Consider the following 20,000-nt stretch of genomic DNA (forward strand, 5'->3'; position numbering starts at 1 on the left):
CCCTAATTGCCCTTTCTAGGGAACGTCTTTGCTAATGGAAGTAATGAAGAATGTGAGGAGCTGCGGAAGATCCAACTCAGTTCTAAATGGCTCGTTAATGTCGGGGTTAACCATCCAAAGTGTTTTTATGTATTATATTTGGGGATTATTAAATTTTTCAATTGCCATTTCTCGGCAGGTCGAAATAAATTTTGCATCTTCAAATGCATTTTTTTTTACCTTTATGGCCTTCCCACTAAGACAATCAATTAAAAGCTAACTGCAAAGAGACAGTTGCATAGAATTCGAAATTAAGAATGCTTTTTGTCTTTTTTCTCTCTCTTCGTTTTTATAGTCATATTTCACTTCAAATCACAATTTGCATTAGTTATACACGTCAGGCGTCAAGTATGTCTCCGAATTTTATAACTAGTTCAACTTTTGTGTCTATCGTAATTCTCAAAGCATGGTCTTGCGAATTCTGATATTAAAGCATCCAGCCTCAATGACATGTCATGATATAAGATAAATTTAGAATCGCGTTTTCGGCGAACGGTTACACTGAAATTTGCGTTTTGCCAAAAATGTAAGAAACCTGTTTGATATAAGCTCATTTCTTCCTAAACGTGGGACGAGTTAGACTAAGAGGATTTTCTTGCTTTTATGCTAATGCTATTAACAAGCATGATATAGGCATATAGTTTACCGGCCATTTGCCATGTTGATATTTATTTAACGTTGACTCTTTGTTAATTGCGTCACGTCTCGCCGTGATATCTTTATGATGATTAATTTTCATCATTTAAAGTTATCTTCGTTTGCCCAGGCGGGCCATCTAGAATTCTGCGTAATGCTGGCTTATGTATTACTTTTTTTTTTTTCGTCTGGAATTCTCTCGCAAGTATTCTCTTTGAATTCCGTTCTTTAGCCGCGATAAAAGACAATTTTAACAAAATGAGAATCAACCCAGATCTTGAGTTGAGTCGATTTAATTAAAAGTCTTCAATTTCCTATGTATTTTTTTTACCAGTGATAGTACTACTTTTGTCACGATTATCATTCGTATTAACCCAATATAATGAAAGCTTCTTAAAAGCGTTTGTAGGCTGAAAGCGCAAAAATAATAACTTAACACTGATGAGCTTTCAAGTTAAGACTATGAATCGAACCGTAGCTTAAAAGTTAGACGTTCTTATGAAAACGGAAAGAGTGTGTTATTGTTTTGTCGGAGTTGATTTTTAATATTATTGTTGTGATCCCCTTCCCTAGAACGTCGGGGTCAGTGGAAGATTATTGCCAACCTACAACTGATCTTCATTCGTTAACTATATATAGTAACGTGACAGATTCCCAATAAGATATTGGGTCAATTTCAGCTCGGAGAATAAGATCCGATCTTTGGCTAGTTATTTTTTTCCTTGTAGTGTTCTTTAACAATGAGTCGCTCATGCCATATTTTTAGTTGCTTGTGGAAAATTGTGTTTTTAGAGGGCTTGAGCTTGTTTATCCCGTATGGAATGGGGAGACGGTGAGGAAAGCTTATGCACAACACTGAAAAAATGTTTACCTGGAGGAAAGACGATCCTAGATGACGAATTATCGGATCATTGTTTTTTTTTTTCGTATGTACAGTTCACAGACAAGAGGACATTGGTCCGGGGTTTATTTCCTAATTGAAAGCCGAGTCGAAGGATTGTTTCCTGCGAAGATATTGTCAGTTCGAAGATGTATCCCTCCTCCACTTAAACATTTGGTGTATTGGAGTTTAAAAAACGGGGCGAGTCTTTTCATCCTCTCTAACTCAATTGTGTAGATTATACGACGAATGTTTTCAGGCCATACCAGGAATTTGTTGCGGGGGAGGGTTAGTGGAATCGATGCAATAGGTGAATAAACTCTGAAGTTTCAACTATTGGCTATCTGAGTTGTTTGTCTAAACTTCACTTCCATACCAGCATACGCTATTAAGGGCGAACGTTCTAGCATTCTTGCGAAACGTCACATTAAAAAATGTACAATCGTTGTCTCGAGATACGGCGTGGATCTTAGTTTAGTTTATTAGTTTGCGAGTAAACGAAAGGATTATAATTATTATCAATAGTATTTTTCCAAGTTTTATCACAAAGTGTTAGACGGAGCCACAGTTTACCACAGTGTGGGCCTTTGGGACAGGAGAGCCCCAATCACGATTTAGGAGAAAGCTATGAAGCCATTTTGTCAAAGTCCGTATTCTCCCAATTATTTTGTTCGTCTTTGTTTTGGCACCATAGGGAGAATATATCAGTTTTGCAAAACTTTTTTTAAAATCTTAAATTAGATGTTTTTCACTCTTCTATGATCCAAGACAGTAAATAATATCGAAACCCTCGAGAAATACTCCAGCGGGAGCAGAATTTTGCACGGTTTACGCGTTGCAAATTTCATATAAGAAAATAATCCAGTTAATTCAAAAATGTAACAATATAGAAAAATAGGGGGTCGCTTCGCGTACTCTGCGAACGAGATGAGTTTGCTCTGGCATTCAGATTATTCGGTTGAGTGCCACCCAAGATATTAAGTCGTTGTGCTTCAAAGATGCTCTGGTCGTATGGTGGAGTCAAGTTCCACCCTTGATTTAGTCATCAAAAGAAGAGCCTGACTCAGTGAAACTAGATCGAAACCACTTTTTGCGGAATCTCGAATTAGTGACCAATTGGTGAGAGTAATTGGCCAGCAGATGAAATCACCACTGATCACGGAGGCCCATTTTCCCCAACGATAATCTTCGGTAAAATATGTGTTCGGGAGAGTCAAACTGTGCTACGAATTTCGATTCTACTTTGCCAAACAGCTACAGATTTCTTTACCAAAACATCGCCTGAAAGATTCGCAACCAAGAAAAAGTAGTTCCTTGCGTTTTCGGAAGGGGTATTTTTGCAATTTTTGGCACTTAAAAACGTCACCTATAGCGGTTTCGGATGAGAAAATGGTTCAGTTGGAAGTTCTTAGAAGGTAACGTCTAGCTAGCAATTCCTGAAAAGGAGATATCACTCCCTAAATTTTCGGACACTTAAATTTTCTGCTGAGATATCCGAAAAGATCATATTTTTCTAGGTGATAGGAACATCTCTTTAGACAGTCTTTATGCATTACAAGGAACCTAGAAATGTCTCTCAAAGGCTTTTGGCTTAATTTGCTCATTGGGTTCTCAGAGACCGACGTTTTGTAAAATTGCGGATTAACCCGCGAATCAAGACTTTCCCATCCAATTATAAGTGTCACGTGAGAATGGTCACTCGTGCGATCCGAAATAAATCTCTTTGAAAATGTCGGAACCATTGATCTCGTACGGGGGATGGTCTCTCCATGTTATGCTTAGTTTCCGTGTCGTATGTGAGCGCCATCCTTCATTCTACTTCTGTCGCGTCCGTCAGTTACGATGTTGTTAATTTAAGTAACGATTTACAATTATATAAATAATATATCATGGAATAACTACTTTATTAGCTTCGGTCTTTGTGATAAACGGATCATTATGTTCCCAACAAAAATCGTTAATTCTCAAAATGTGTTAAATAGCATTGAGATGAGGGTAACAAGTTCAAAGTTCTCCTGGGATGACGAGTAAATATCGAATTAACTCGGTATAGAGTTTCACCAGTTACGAATTTCCCCTTCCGCAAAAACAAAGAACTCTGTTGCCTTAATAGTCTATGAAAACAGCTGAACAAGTGTTTGTAAGCCGATGTTTGCTATTTTGTGTGGGACATGGGACCTCGTTGCAAAGCCAAACCAGATGGAGCTGGAAAATTCCTTGTGACGTCGAAGGATTTAGCGTACTAAACGCTCATTTCAAATGTTAACAAAAATTGAAAATTAATACATTTAAGATAACAACTTCAGCCCCCCGAACAAACCCTTGTTTGAAGTGAAGGTCTGTGCAACTTCGATCTTCCGTTCTACTTGACCACAGCTGTTTTTAAAATAACCGTTCAAAATTGACAGAGGTTTTTTAAAATTGTTTTCGGCTTCCTGTTGTGAGTAACTTGACAAATAAGTGTTTAACCTCTTCACTGTTGCACTGAAATGGAAAACAGCAGTTTTGTCGACACAAACGCGAGCTCTCCTTCAATGGACGGTTCCGTCGTGGCCAATGTGGATGCATTCGTGGTAGGCATCGTCTCGGTCGAGGTTCTAATCGCATCCTTTGGAGTAATCGGTAACGTCTTGGTAATTACTGTATTACAAAAACTTGGCAAGAAGAAACAATCTGCTGATTACTATTTACAAAACCTTGCCATTGCGGATGTTGGCATATTGCTTTTTGCATTTCCGTTCTTTGCTCTTAGGGTAAGATTGCCGTTCAATTGGCCTTTAGGAGAGTTTGTCTGTCGCTATTTGTATCCTTTGCCAGAGGTATCACATGGGGTATCGGTGTGGCTCGTCGCAGTCATCGCTGTGGAACGATATTACAAATTAGTTACATTTAAATCCCTTGGGGTCAATCGACTCCGTGAGTCACGAAGAGCAATTATTGTTGTGGCTTGTGTCTGGATGATGTCGTTCTTCGTCTTCTGCCTTCCGATGTACTTCGTTGTTGATTATCACGGGCTTACCAATGGAGGTGCCTGGTGCGGCCTAAAATGGCCTTCTTGGGATCACAACATGATCATAGCCATAGTGTACACAGCTTTCCTGACCTTGTTCAGTTACATATTACCCCTCATGATCATTTCGATGACTTACCTCTCCGTTTCTCGTACAATAAGGCGAAGCAGTATCTTCAACAAAGCTATAACCCTGGAACAACACGGGTTCACTCAAGACGCCAAAAAACCCTCGTCCACCATCAAAGCTCAGAGCACTCGACTCCGTCAAAACAAAAGAGCCAGGAAGATTCTCACACCACTCGTACTGGTATTCGCGATTACAATGCTTCCCCTGAATTTTGTCCGTTTGACTATGGTTATCCGCCCATCTTTAGTTCCAAGAGGATACTATAAACATGTCACGTTTGCCTTGGCGCTTTTTGTACTTCTTAACTCGTCGCTTAATCCAGTCATTTATTCAATAGTAAGTAAGAGCTTTCGTTTTCGGATGAAAAACCTTTTTCCCCGCCGTTAAAAGACGTTTTCTCACATTTGTTTTCCCAGTTAGTTATTAGACGTACTTTACTCTCTTTTGACGTAGGATAAATCAAAAAGGAGGAATGTAAATGTAAATGAAAGTACACTTAGCTATCAAGCTAGTTTACAGGTACTCCACTGTTAACAAGGTGAAAGTAACAATTGGCAAACTTAACAGAAACATATTAAGAACCCCAACTGGCAGGGGGCAACCAGTTGGCTATTTACAAAGCATGGTAGAGTTGAATCCGGGACAACCGGAAACAAATCCAAACCAGAAGTTATAACGGGATTTGAACCCGGAGCAGCCGCATGCAAACCCAGCGCCCTAACCACTGGACCATACTGCCTCCTAAAAGAGAAGATGCTTTATATTTCTGTTGAATTTAGAATAGTAGACAGGAAATATATCATCGCGTGATTCAGGAACTGTTAATTGTGCTGGCGAATAATCCATTTTTGGGTTAGAAATCACGAAAATCGTGGTCGTAACTCCTTCCATCTGACAGCGTTGCATTACAAACCAATCTGCCTATTTTCGCACCCTTCTAAAGAAAAGAAATAATTGCTATAAAAAGAAAACAGTATTCTTGAGAACCGTTAAATGAATGAAATGGACGAAAAGGAAATTTCCCCTGTCCTGCATGGATTGGCAGTTAGCTTCGCATTCACTTTGTACATTTCTTTGTTTTGTTAGTTTTAGAGATTTTTAGGTTTCGATTTGGAAATGTGAACATTGCAAAATTTCGGGCACCAAATCGTCAATGCTAAATCGCTTTAAATCCTGCATCCCATTCAGTGAGATCCACTCTTTTAGCAACGATGGCGTTATTGTAAGTCCTGATAATCATGCATTTGTGGGTGATTTATTTCATAAGAATGATCTTGTTGCAAGTCTCAACCTTAAAGGCCGACGGAAAACGAGTGCTTTCCTACCCAAGGAGGCTACAAATCTAATCTAATCAAATTACCTTAAAGGAGATCAAATGGAATGTTTTGTTGAGTTTTCAGCGAAATGCCGTCTATTTTAAAATGCCTCTTTGACGTAGGAGTTTGTGTCTGTGTTGCTCATTTGTATATCATTGTACATGTTTTTCATTTTCAATGAACACTTCTTAGATTAAAAACAGCAATTTATTATTTCATTTGACTGTGGCATTCGTAACAACACGTTACTTTGAACTCAATGCTATGCATGAGGTCAAATATTCTTCTTATTTTTAAATGTTATCAACTACCATTAATCCTTACAATGATCGAGGAAGTCAAACAGAGGTGCCATCATAGAAACTAGAGACCTGAAGTATTATTGTGCAATGTGGGAGTTAAGATTGAAGCACTTAATTAAGTAATGACATTGCGTCGGTTGTTGAAAGGTGTAAGCTGTTTGAGAGGTTTCCGGAGATCTTTGGGGAAGTAGCAGTTCTTAGGAACAATACGCAACTGAAAGAATGCAAGAAGAGGTAGTTTCTAAAGAAACTGGTGCTGCGTCGGTGGGGAAGTAGTATACAAAAATTTGGTTTTATCAACGGAGTTGATAATGTAAATTGGCCACCGTACAGAGATTCTAAAAGCTGACGTTTTGAGCGTTAGCCCTTCGTCAGAGCGAAAACTCATGTATTCGCTCATGTATTCGATCTGACGAAGGGCTAACGCTCGAAACGTCAGCTTTTAGAATCTCTGTAAGGTGGCCAATTTACATTATCAACTCCGTTGATAAAACCAAATTTTTGAAAGAATGCAACTTGGGGAAAAAAGATATTGTCTTTTATTTTAGTGGTTTTAGTATTATAGATTGTTCGAAAGCATTGTAACTTTATTCAGTGGGAAAGTCACTATCCAGCTGAGAGTAAAATATACTCCAGGTAAAGTGCTGGCCAAAGTTTTCGCTCAAATTTGAGCGGAACAACGTTCTTAACATAGACATATTTGCAGATACGGCGGCCATTTTGATTTCTATTAAGTCAAATAGCTATTATGGGATGCCCAGGGGGCAAATACATATTAATTTGCCTCCTGGACATCCCATAATGTCTTTCGAAACAATAGAAATCTAAATGGACGACGTATCTGCAAAAAGGTCTATGTGGTTAAAGTTGTGAGGTATACTAAGTTCGACTATGCGCGTGACGTTTGATAGGCTATTTGGCTCATGAATTATTAATGCATTTTGAAATGTTTAAAAAAAAACGTCTCTAAGTATTTGAGTCAACTGTCCTGTTAGACTACAGTCTTACATTTCTTTGACCTTTATTTACACTACTCACAAAAAAAAAAAACAACAACAACAAATGATCAAAATAAAGGCCTTCTGAACTGACTCCCACCAGCCGTAGCTGGCGGTATTGTTGGCGTGGAGAATGGGGAGAGGCGCTGTGTGATATTTCACAGCGCCCTCCCCATTCTCCTCGCGGCTTCGCCGCACCTTAATATAATTCCAGCTACGCAGGCTAAGTATGTTCTTGAAATTTTGGCTAATCTGAACCTGAACGTTACAATACAATACAATACATACTTAATTGACCACAGGGGATTTTCAGGGCCAATGAAACAACACGTGATGATGATGAATCGGCTACTTGCATTACTTGTACATGGGGTAAACACAGCAAGAAAAGAGAAAGTGCCATAAGCAATTCAAATCAAGCATTAACCGATTAGATCATCCCCTTCACGTATTAGAGGGTTGGCTGGTTGAATTCTCAAGTTTTGTTCAGCAAAAGACGCACGCTTAAGCCCTTAGGCGTCACCGCCTTACTTGACTTGTGGGAATGAGCGTAAGCAGTAAATCTAATCTCTCCTTGTCAAAACATAGGGCCTAAACACGAAAGAAGTTGGAACGTGACGGCAAATCATGCCAGGCGCGGATCCAGGAGAGGTGAAATGGGTGAATTTTCACCCCCCTTTTTCTGAGCCCCCCTTCTTTCTTTTTTTTTTTTCTTATCCCTCAAACACCTCAACCAGGCTTTGGTTCTATTACATTATTACAAAAATTCACCCCCCATTTCAAAATCCTGGATTTGCGCCTGCATGCATGAATGCTTACTTTGAATCTCATATGTAAGCCATGGCAAGATTTAATCCTTTTGTAAATCCTGTGTTCGTAGACACATCAAGTATGTGCACAAAAACGAAAAATAAGCGATTAATTTTCCTCAGTGAGTCTCCAGGTATGGTTCTTTTCTTCCAACGTTATGCTTCCTAGACTCTTCGTAAGTTTTCTTTCTGAGCACAAACTTGTTTCGCCCTCGTGGGTGGCACCATTCAGGCACGTTTCTGCCCTTTATATTCTTAGATCAGAAAAGCATTATACCGTTTTACGCCATTAGTCTAAGTCACGCCGCCATAATCTTTCCAAATCATTGAAAGGCTAAGACCCATCCATAACAATACAATTTATTTTCTTAAGATTAAGTATATGTTAATTTGCTAGCTTAAACTATCATCCATCGCAAGGATAAAAAGAGATTACAACTCAGAGAAAAGAATTCGCCGTTATTTTTAGAGATTGTTTTCTTTGCTGAAATGCAAGTGGTTTAGTATATCAACTTTACCTTTTTTTATCTTGTATGGATATGATAATCTGCGGGCTCAAAGGTTAAAAAACCCAATCATCTTTCGCTGACTCGCTGCGTATAGAAGATCTTTATGAAGGCTCTAGAGAAAGGGAGAAAGACTCAGTTTTGAAGTTCTACGACTGGAAGCCACCAAAAAGGTTTCCTTTTTTTAACCATTGAGTCAAGAGCTTGTAATTTTTTTTTTTTTTAATAAGCTCGTCCGGAATCCAAAGTCCTCCTCGCTTTCCATGGAGTGAAAACGGGGTCTATTTTTGGTAGACAAAATTTTCTTTTGTCAGTTAAGGTAAAAGTCTACCATAAAGGTGCTGAGACACGAGGGGTCAGCAGGGACACGTTGCAACAAAAAACGTGTTTAGTGCACACTGAGGAGACATGTGCACGGACAAAATCACAACATGTCTGCACACGTGAAAATGTTGCAGCGACATGTCCCCTCGTGTGAGCTGGTACTTTTATAATTGTGCAACACCAATTTGGGGGTTATTTTGTCCCCGCGACCTGTCCCATGAAGTTCAACTTGTTGGACGAATTGGAATGAATGTGAAAATTATTTACATATCATCCACTTTCCTTTGTCTTTGTCCAACCTCGTTCCCAGGGTTCTCTCCTACTCTTCCCCTGGGAAGAGTAGGAGAAAACCATGGGAACGAGGTTGGTCTTTGTCCTCTAAAGCTCTCTGTCAAGCTGAATTTTAATATATCCAAAAAGGCCTATTGCTTGGATTTGCTGAAGAGCAAGATGATATGAAACCGGGTTAGAGAGTAAGTCCCCAATAATTGGCCTTTTCCGATGAAAATCATTTCTGTCAAGAGAGGATGAGGAAAGAAACGGATTCCTATGCCCCATCAGAGTTTTTTAAATCTCTTTTAATTTTCGCAAAGCTAATTTAAGTTCTCGTTTCCAGTGCCGCGCATATTTAAAAATTTCATTACGTCATCATAACTGGCCAATCAGAGTCCCATGTATGTGGGATCCGTTCTCTTTCATCATCCTCTCTTATAGCTTCTTCCAGGTTGTTTCTGTATCATATGGCGTGGTTATTTTAAAGTCGACACCCTATTGGTCAGTTCAGTGTTAAAGTGAACCACGTGTTCGTAAGAACAATATAAAGATAACCTTCAAAGACTAAAAATGAATTTCAAGTAATTATCACAGGGCACAGGGATTTGCTCAGTGAGTTGAGTGAGTGAGTCAGTGAGTCAGTGAGTGAGTCAGTCAGTCAGTCAGTCAGTCAGTCAGTCAGTCAGTCAGTCTATCAGCCAGTCAATCAGTCTGTCTGTCTGTCAGTCAGTCAGTCAGTCAGTCAGTTTCTTTGAGTAAATAGTTGTGGAAACCTAACTGAGTGGAAGGAGACCCCTTCTTCCCCGGCTATTTAAGAATCGTGGTGGTCAGATCGGGATTTGAGACCGAAGCATCCGACTGCAAATCATGTTCCTTATCCACACTGGGGAACGTTCCGCCTTACCCGCCTCTCATGGAAGAAGATCAGAGGAGGAGCAAGAGAAAACACTGCGCGTGAAAGAGCAGAGAACACTACGCATGAAAGAAGAGCAAAGAAAGACAATGCGTATGGAAGAATAGCTGACTGAGGACCGTGACACTGCGCATTGAAGAAGGGCAGAGGAAGACTCACACGTGCACGGAAAGACAAAAGAAGACACTGCGCAAGATTCTGAACTTGCCACCAACCAACGAAAAATGCAATGAACGACATAGGTTACTGGAGACCTTGCTTTTTCCCAGCCATGACCCATTAGAGGGATTGGAGGAAACATTCGTGACCATCGTAACGACGACTGATATAACTGTGAGCTTATAATATATTGAGTTAAGAATTCCGTTTACACGAAACGGTTGACGGCAGGGTGCTGTGTGTTCCGCGAAAATCCTCTCACGATAAATGCTCTTGCTCGTCAGAGGAATGACTCGATATCTGGAGCTAACAGCCTGCATGAAATGAGCTAATTTTGAACAAGTTTCTTCCATTTTTGACAAAAACGCAAATGTCAACCAGACGCCGCAGAAAGGAGCAAGGATGGCACAGTCGGCAAGTGCGCGACCTTGGTGCAAGAGGTCCTGAGTTCGCATCCCGCATTTCGACTTCTTTCCGTTCTGTGTACCTTAAAACGGAGCACCGATGAAAATGGGGAAGTAAAATGAGCGCACCGTCTAATTCGGTTGAATTACTGTTACGAGTTATCGACGTTAAATATGGTTGCTTTGCTTTACTTTACTTTACGTCTGCTGTTGGCCTGCCGTAAGCTTTATTTCACTAATAATACGACTCTGGCGTAAGAACGCGAAGACACGGCTACAATCCTTGATCTAAAAATATTACTTCTCGTTAATTAATGTAATCATTTCACGATTATTCTAATTCGTGTAGGATGTAGATTATCCACGAACCACACTGGTATGAACTAAGTTGAAGTTTAAAGAGAGATTTATTCAGTTGACAGGTAGTCATGTCTTCCAAGTAATCTCAAATTTAGTCATTTTAACTTCGTACTCGGAATGGAACGGCAAATAAGTTAAGCATGCAGGTGCTATTGGTTCCGAGCCATTGCTCTTAATTAACTACAAGCCCGGTTGCTAAGAACGAATTCGGCCTGTGAATTGTCAGCGGTATTCCTTGCGCGACAAGTGCCGTCCGTATTCATTGGAAATATTTCGTGGAGTATTAAATCTACGGCGGCAACCACACGATCAAAAACTTCCAACACGAATCTCGCAAAGGTGGAAAAAAGTTCCTTTCAAGGTGAGAACATTTCTATTTTTAAAGAGTACGCTCACTTCGCTTTCTATGGCATTCTATAACTTGGTGTACTAATTCAGAACCTGTAATGACAGTGTTATTTTTCTTGTGGCGGACCTGAAATTCATTCTTAACTTTTCTGAAATTCATTCCCAACTATTCTAAGTTTGTGCTCAGTTATATTTTGATTTAGAATACGTTAATTAGACGTGCAGCTTTTGTCAATATATACACACGCATATGTCCATTGCGTATGTAGAACAAAACTTATAAGAAATCAAAGTGTCTGCACCATTCTTTGATGAATAATGCAAAGATGCTTGAAAAGCCTAATGTGACGATACAAATGGTGGTATTTTGAGAAGCCATCCTAAATTATTACAACCATTAACAGCCGGGATGTACGTGCACACTTTAGAGTGGTTCAGGTTTTATCCGAAGGTAATTAATGACAGACACTTTCACCTACGCGCACGGACGCACGCCGTGCGTCTTCCAGAAGGTGGGGAATAAAAAATGTGTATAATAGCCCACTTCTGAAAATACCAAAATACTCTTTGTTTGTCCCCCCAAAGTTTGCATAAGCATTGTTTTTGTTTTCTCTTGGGACCACTGTAAAATTTACGGCGCCAAAAGGGAAACAGTCGCCAAACGAACACCTTGTCTTGCGAACTAACATGGCGACCGAGGCAGTCATTACGACACGTGCGCAGCTAGTACCAGCCTTCTTTCGGCGTGAAAGGAAAAAAATCCTTTCAAGACAGAACAGTCGCAAGGCCTATTGTTTTTAGGCACGTGGAAACAGAAAAAGCAGTTCCATTATCCTACGTATCGGATTTTCGTCCTATAAAGAAAATCGAACACGGCTGCACGAATTGTACGAGAACAAACCTCAAGAATTTAAAATTTCAATAAACCCATGGTTAGCAACTCTTCCCCTGATCATGAGACGTATCAGTTCCGGATGTGGAAACGTGATTTCACCAATCATGGTTAAAGTCGACTGTGTGAGAGATACTACGGCTGTCTTTCATATACCGGATCCGAAATAATTAATGTCCATAAAACAAAAGAACAAAGCGAATATAACAATACCTAATTTAGCAAGGCCTAATCGAAATAATGCGCCGATCAAATCGCAACTTCAACATCCTTCCACCCACCTCCCGGGCAAACCATGGGCATTTGACTACCCTATCTGCCCAGGGAGTGGGGAATTTGACCTTTGCCTGCGTGAGGTGGGGAAAATTGAACCGGAAGTGTCAGGTTTCAAATGAATTTTTTTCGGGCCCCGAAGTCGCTAACATCTATAAAACACGTGTTTGGACGAGATGGAAGAGTTTAAAGGAAGAGATATAGCATTTGTGAGCAATTGGCTAACTAAAAACGTCTTCAAAGGTCTTAATTAAAGACGGCAGGAGCCGACGACGATTGTTCTTTAGTAGAGTATGACAGACAAATCCAACGATAGGGTAGGCATTTAAACACAATTTTGGCCCGAGGGGGGCGGGAATTTGAACGATTCAATCTTCAAAAGTTCAAATGCCCAGGCTTTGCCCGGGGGGTGATGTTGAAGTTTCGAGTTGATCGGCGCATAACAATGGCTCTTTTGTCGTCTGCCATTTTATTCCGGGAAATGAAAGTCTACCCGATACTACCAAAGAACCAAATATGGCCAAGCATGCTTCATTTTTCCTTTCCAGCACCCAGGACGTGGCCGTTAAAAATTCATATAGCAATCGAGCCTTTTGACAAAAAGGACCCCACTTAAGCCCATTCACGACTGTCTCCGTTCTCGCTTACGTCGTCTTCGCTTTAACTATCTTAGCTTCATGCGTCATTGTTAGTAGGGCAACTTTGACTACAACGAGAACGTCATAGTTTAAGATTGTAACCGAACGCCTTTTGAAACTTTTTCGCCATCACTCCAAGTCGTTCCGACCGTCTAAAATCTGCATCAAATGAGTCTAACAATTAAAAGTGGCGGGTACGGGGTGTTCAAATATAAAAGATAGTTTAAAATTTAACAGCATGCGCTGGCGTCTTCCATAGGACTTCGAATGACTTCGTCACTGAAAAGTAAAACTTACCGTAAGCATTTCGTTATTATTTCATCTCATTCAACGGCGTTGTACAATACGGGCGAACTATCTTGTAGCTAGATGGGACGGTACGTTGTGTACTCAATGCAAGTTGTCGTCAAAACCAAGAATTTGGTCATTTCGCCCTTGTTAGGGAGTTTAAGCAAAAGGGAGCTTTAGCAACGACGACGGGAACGGCAACGAGAACGTCATCTAAAAACATAAATTCGCGTTATTGCAATCACTTCGAGACTATTCCAAGCTTTTTAATATGACGAAGGTGTAGCAGTCCCTCAGGAATGAAAGCGTTATGAGCGGCGCTTAATTTAGAGGAGAAAATGAAAATTTATCTCCAAGTGCTGACGTTGTCCATAAATCCTCGAATTTGGCAATTTCACGTTGTTGTTTTGCAGACGGCGGCAAAGAAAGAGACAAAAATGAAAAATGCACGTGCAGAGCGTGCAAAGCTACTGTTTTTGCCTACTAAATATGCAAATTTGTGACGTTCTCGTTGCCGTCGCCGTTGTAGTTGCTAAAGCTCCCTAAAGATACGGCAACGGCAACGGCAATGCCACAAAGCAAGAATATGATTGGTTAAAAAAGGAAAAATTACTCGTGCTGAGCCGTGCAGCACGAATGCACTGAAATGCGTGAGGCACGTGCAGCACGGTCATTCTTTTTTTCTTTTTTTTTAATTAACCGATAATATTCTTGCTTTGTAGCGTTTTTATTGCCATGGCCGACGTCCCTGTTGCTCATCGAGGACGGTAGTAGTCAAAACACGGGGCTGGAACCGAGGTCGGGGTCGGGGTGTCTTTTTTTTCAACTTGTTTTGTTTCACTTTTTGTTGTTATTATCCTGTCGTGTTATTTTCGAATGATCAGGATTTGTCCTTCATTTATGCTGGAAATACGTAAAACAAGAACTTAAGGAACATACTACGGAAGCTCTTAAGGGACATCTTAGTTGTTTTCTAAATCTGAGTTGTTTTTGGGTTCTTAAAACCAAAGTTGGTTTTTGCGAACATGGGAGTTGTTGTCAATGTCACACTTTTGAATTTACGGAACAGGTTTTGATGTTTCAAACATCATCTTCAGATCAGCCATTTATAGTGAGTATAACATTAAAATTTTTACAAGATAATTCGTATATATATATATATATATATATATATAACTATCAATGCAATCATTCTTTGTAGACTGAAATGTTCGTTTCAAGTAGGTAAAATTCAAACGAACCAACAATATTATAGAGAACACAACTGACGTAACGGTTAAAGCCGTTTAAAAGTGTAATGCTAAACTGACCGTGATCAACTTGTTTGTTGAGTTCGGGTTTCAACCGCTCAATATGGAAGCTCTCCTTGATTTTTGAGTTTATAGAGAGAAGTAGCATTATCAATAATTTTGAAGCAAGAAACAACAAAATTATCCAGACAATTTTTAGAAAAACTAAGATGCTTGAAAATATGAGAATTTTTTCCCGGAAAAGGTGCTCATTTACACGTGTGTAGAAATGCCTGTTGGTTTCACCAACGTAGCGAGAACCACAGCCCGCGCAAGTAAATTTGTATTCAACACGTGATTTGAGAGAATCCGGAATGAAATCCTTTGGACTAAAAATGTTGCACAGTTTGAATGGAGAGAAAATTACTTTAACATTTAAATCCTTGCAATATTTTCTGATAATAGATGAAATTTTGTTTCTGGTATAAGATGAATAGACCAACTTCGGCTAACTCAATGTTGTACCCAATTCAAATCCTCTGGGAAAAAAACGTTTTGTTCCAAGAATTTCCATATCATTTAAATGTGAATGCTTCATTGTCATGCAAATTCAACGCACAAAGAATCTTAACCCCGAGAGATTTGAATTGGGTACAACATTGAGTTAGCCGAATTGGTCTATAGAAACCGATATAAGGTAGTTTGTAAAAATGGCAGTTGGATACATCATGTTTAGGGGCTTCTCTTGAACGGACTTGTCAATTAACCAACTGGGAAACATATTACTTTTCAAAATAGTAGTTAGAGTATTGATATGGTTTGAAAACTCTGGGTAGTGTTGTTAATTTTATATGCCCTGTAGATGAGAGTTTTAATTAACCCTAATTTGTACTGAAAGGGAGTAAAACTGAAATAAGTTGTAAGTAGACCGGTGTAAGTCTTTTTTCGAAAAACAGAAGTGATACAAGAACATTCATTGTTACTTGATCTCTGCTTGCATAATAATACATCTAAAAAAGGTAATTTGCCATCTGTTTCTGTTTCCATTGTAAACTTAATGTTGCGATGGCACTTGTTAAGGTATAGAAAAAACGTATCTGCATCATGATAATTTTGAAAACAACAAATAATGTCATCTACGTATCTACGATAATATAATACTTGGGTACCGGTGTATTTTTCCAACCAAAGCCTTTCATAATGATCCATGAAGAAATTGGCTATTACAGGCCCTGGGGCTAAAGGTGAACCCATTACCACTGCATATATTTGACCGTAAAAACAACCATTGAATAAAAAATGAGTGTGGCTGGTAGCAAAATTGAAGAGTTGTTTAAGATGAAGTTCACTTTGTTGTAAAGTGTGGTTGTAATTTTAAAAATATTAGTAACACTTGTGGTATCCAGACCATTTGGCAATGCTGTTCTGTTATTGGATTCGGATCAAAGGATCTGGGACCCGCCCGTATGACTGTCAATTCGTTATCATGCGTGATGATCGCCGGCGTTGAAAATTGAATTTGGAAATTTTTGAAAATTTTCATATTCCTCCTTTAATGTGAAATTGAGAACATTTCCACCTGAAACCCAATCGAGAAAAACAAATAATGATTACGAAGTTATCATTCAAAGTGGATAGAATCATAATTATTCATTTTGTATTCAGCCAGTTTTGGTTTGCTACCTTAATATTGTTTGCTTGATCATTTTCGTGGAAGTTCGTTCATTATTCACCGGTCTTTTCCGCTATGACTGGTCGAATTCCATCTTGCATTTTTCCCTTCGTGATTTATCGTTTCCTTTCTGTGACAAGATGCCTCTCTTCCTAACCTGCATCCGGTTATATATTTTTTAGCTTTTGTTTAACCTGTCGGATGCACTTTTTTCGCTAGCAATTAATGCCGGGTACGGAGTTTATGATCTGAAAGATTTCAATTAAGGATCGTTCGCTCTTCAAAACAGAATAGTATTTTTAGCATGCCAGTCACGATATTAAAGATACGATATACAGAAAGGGCAGCAATTACACAACTCTTGCAAATCTCGGGGCTTTGTGATGTTATTCCGCAAAGGCTGTGTGCAAGTACCGTATCTCCTACGAGGTCAAAGTCATATCACTCAATTATCGATAAGGCAGGCTTGTGGAACATTTTCTTGTCTTTTGAATATGCGACACTTTCACTGAAGGTTAACCTTTCTACGTTTAGAAATTGCACAAGGCGAACTGATGGTCCTTTTATGAAGGTGACGGGCAGCTATCTTGTCTATCTTTGAAAACGAAATTCGAATTAAAACCGCTCGATTCAAATCAATGCATCCTGCTGCCGAGAATATCAGCGAATGTTGGCATCTCAGCCTCCCCTAAAGTTTTTAGCGTCAAGGATTTGCGAAACTGTGCCTTATTACTCTAACTCATTTGCAAATGTTTTGCGATATCAACTTAAATTAAATAATGCTTTTACCGGCTGGTAAAACGCAGTTAATGGAACATGACACCCCTAGAGGGCAAGACCCAGCCTCTGCTGTGCTGGGGAGATAACAAAGGCTCTGCCAATACTCTTGTTCTATTCCCACGTTAGTGGGGGAAAAAGTGAGGCTTTTAGTTTGTGCACCTATCATGAAGTCGCGTAAAACCTGCCACAGGGCTGTGTCCCCCTCAATTACGCCATATTGTTGTTTGCTCATTTGTTGTCGTTACACTACCTAGTTGCGTTACACTCTACTCTTAGTTTAATGTAATCTTAACAAGCTGGAACGGTGGAACGATAGCGGAATACTGGAACGGCGGAAAATTCGCCCAATTTCTAAAATCCGGAAAGATGAAAATAGACACATCCCTTCAAAGGATTCGGACAGAAAAATGTAAATTCCAAAGTAACATTTTTCACTCAATCGTCCATTATCTACTTTCAGTATTTATCTGTTGCTTCCGGGTGAAATTAAACTAAGCTTCTTAAGTTTTGACTTGGTCTCACAAGCAGAGATGAATTGACATGCTGTGGTTATCTTTATCGCAAAGATCGTAAACGAAAATTATATATTGAGATAACATCAACCGGAAATATCGGTAATATTAACAGGAACACTAAATATCAAAGACTGCGAGTGAATTTTAGCGATAAAGCATGTTACACTTGCTTTCTTGAAAGATATAAAATTAGCTGCAAGTAATCTGAACAATATATAACATTAACGGGAACTATCAATATCGCAACCATGCTTATGGGTGTGCGGAAAACTAAGAGATCGAAGACCGAAGACCCGGAAAGGAAAACCTCCCAGAAAAAAAAATTAACATACAAACAACAGTGGCTTTGGACTTTACATTTTTCTGTCTTTATCCTTTGACGCCTTTGTTCCGGGTTTTCGAATTTGGGGCGATTTTCCGTCGTAACGGATTTTAGCCTGGATTTGGAGCGATTTTCTGCCATTCCACCGTTCCCTCTTTTTGGGGTCGCCCTTCAGCTAGAAAGCTACCGCACACTTGCAAATCTTCATTTCTTTATAGCTACTGCATTTTTTTTATTGCTTATCTTCCTTTACAATTGTACAAGCTGTGTGTGTAAATGTCGTTTTTATTTAAACATTCAAATAATTGAAATGGGGAACACCAATATTCTACTTATGACCTTGTTTTCTTTGCTTAAATTTTCATAATTTTATGTTGAATCTGAAAACTTGAATTTTGTTTTTCTAGTCAAACGTTTATCAATTTGTGCAAAAAATATACACATAGCTCTATTTCCCAGTATCTTGGCGCTTAATGATCATTCAGTTACCCAACAGGGTTTTCTGAGGTAATCCTTTCCGACGAGAAAACAAATTGCTTACACGTCGACGAAAATCTGTACTAACTACAGAATAAATTACTGGATTGACAGAAGAATTTAGTATGGCGAGAATCGCTGCTACAAAAAATAAAATTTTGTAAATATTTCTGGACGACACAATTTCGGGCCCAAAAACGGTAATTAGACGAAGAGCGTTCAAGGGCAGCATCGTCAACGCGAATACCAGTACAAGAGGAGTTAAAATTCTTTTAGCTCTGTTGTTTTGTTGCAGGCGAGAGCTTGTGATCGTTAAGGGTTTCTTTTCTCCTTGGCGAAGTTGATCCATTTTCATCGCTATAATAAACGCATTGCTTCGTGCCAAAGCTCTTGATATTACAAAGTAGGTGAAAGATATTACCGAAAGAGGGAGCAAGTAAGAGAACGCTGTCAGTGCTACAACGTAAGTCTTTCCGAATTTCATCGGCGACGGCCAGTTTGGCTTACAAACCTTAGTTCCATCGACTTTCTCGTGATAATCCATAATAAAGTAAATTGGAATGGAAAAGATCAAAAATGATGTCACCCAAACGCATCCTCCAATAACCTTTGCTCGTTGCATGGAGGTCTTGTTTTTGCACTTGAGACGCACCTTCACTGTAACGACTTGGCAATAACGCTCTATGGCGATTACTGCAAGGAACCATACAGAAGCCCCATGGAACATTTCAGCTGCAGGCGATAAATAAAGACAAAAGAACCCTCCAAGAGGCCAGCTAAACGCTTTTTGTTTAATCGCCACGATTGGAAATGTTAGTAAGAGTGTACCGAGATCCGCGATGGCCAAATTCATCAAATAAAACTCTCCTGCTTGTGTTTTCTTTGCCGTCGTTAAGACCGTGACCACAAGAGCGTTGCCGACGACGCCAAACGCAGCTATGAGCACTTGAAAGGTAAGCTGGAGAGCCTCTTCCACAGCCATTTTCGAATGTTCATTCGAGGTAAATTCTGAACCATTTGTTGAAGAGAAATTCGTGTTTTGTTCCATCGTTGAATTAACGTGAAACTTCCCGGCTTTGTTTAAGTGATCTTCCTCATTAAGTGTCACATGCAAAATGATATAGCAACTCCTTTTTAAAGGTCACAAAATATTGGTTTTTAATGAGATTGGTGACAATGCCCACAGATCATACTAGAAGGCCAATGTCTCTGCGCTTTGTGGTCAGGATTGGCTATGCATTCGTGCTCACCTGGAATTTGTCCAATAAATCAATCACGTTTAAATTGACCCTGTATAAGAGGCTGACGAATTCTTTTCTGTTCCAGATGTCCTTTAGGGCAAACAGCAATCCACTTCCATTAATGGGTTTGAGGGGTTTAGTTTTCTAAAGCAACTGTAGTGCTGCGTTGGTGTGGAAGTAAAACACATCAATGGATTTATCAACTAAGATGACCTTTCCAGCGTGAGCACTTTGCCTTCAATTTCATTATTCCTTTACCATGGTTT

The 20,000-nt window shown here is 39.5% G+C and overlaps 2 protein-coding genes across 2 annotated transcripts in view; one reads left to right on the top strand and one right to left on the bottom strand.

The window, feature by feature from the left end:
* Window positions 1-3,451: 3,451 nt before the first annotated feature.
* On the top strand, window positions 3,452-6,407 carry LOC137973251 (galanin receptor type 1-like). The gene has a single exon (XM_068820026.1). It carries the CDS (start codon window positions 4,045-4,047, stop codon window positions 5,080-5,082), a length of 1,038 nt encoding a protein of 345 aa, XP_068676127.1. The 5' UTR covers window positions 3,452-4,044; the 3' UTR covers window positions 5,083-6,407.
* An 11,812-nt stretch (window positions 6,408-18,219) lies between these two features.
* Window positions 18,220-20,000, bottom strand: part of LOC137973326 (galanin receptor type 1-like) — a 1,907-nt gene continuing 126 nt past the window's right edge. The window contains exon 1 of the mRNA XM_068820116.1: window positions 18,220-20,000. This exon is cut by the window's right edge and continues 126 nt beyond it. Coding sequence (XP_068676217.1) covers window positions 18,498-19,541 — 1,044 coding nt within the window. The 5' untranslated portion in view covers window positions 19,542-20,000 and the 3' untranslated portion in view covers window positions 18,220-18,497.

Source organism: Montipora foliosa, chromosome 10, assembly GCF_036669935.1.
Source record: "Montipora foliosa isolate CH-2021 chromosome 10, ASM3666993v2, whole genome shotgun sequence".
In the NCBI taxonomy this organism is placed as follows: Eukaryota; Metazoa; Cnidaria; class Anthozoa; order Scleractinia; family Acroporidae; genus Montipora; species Montipora foliosa.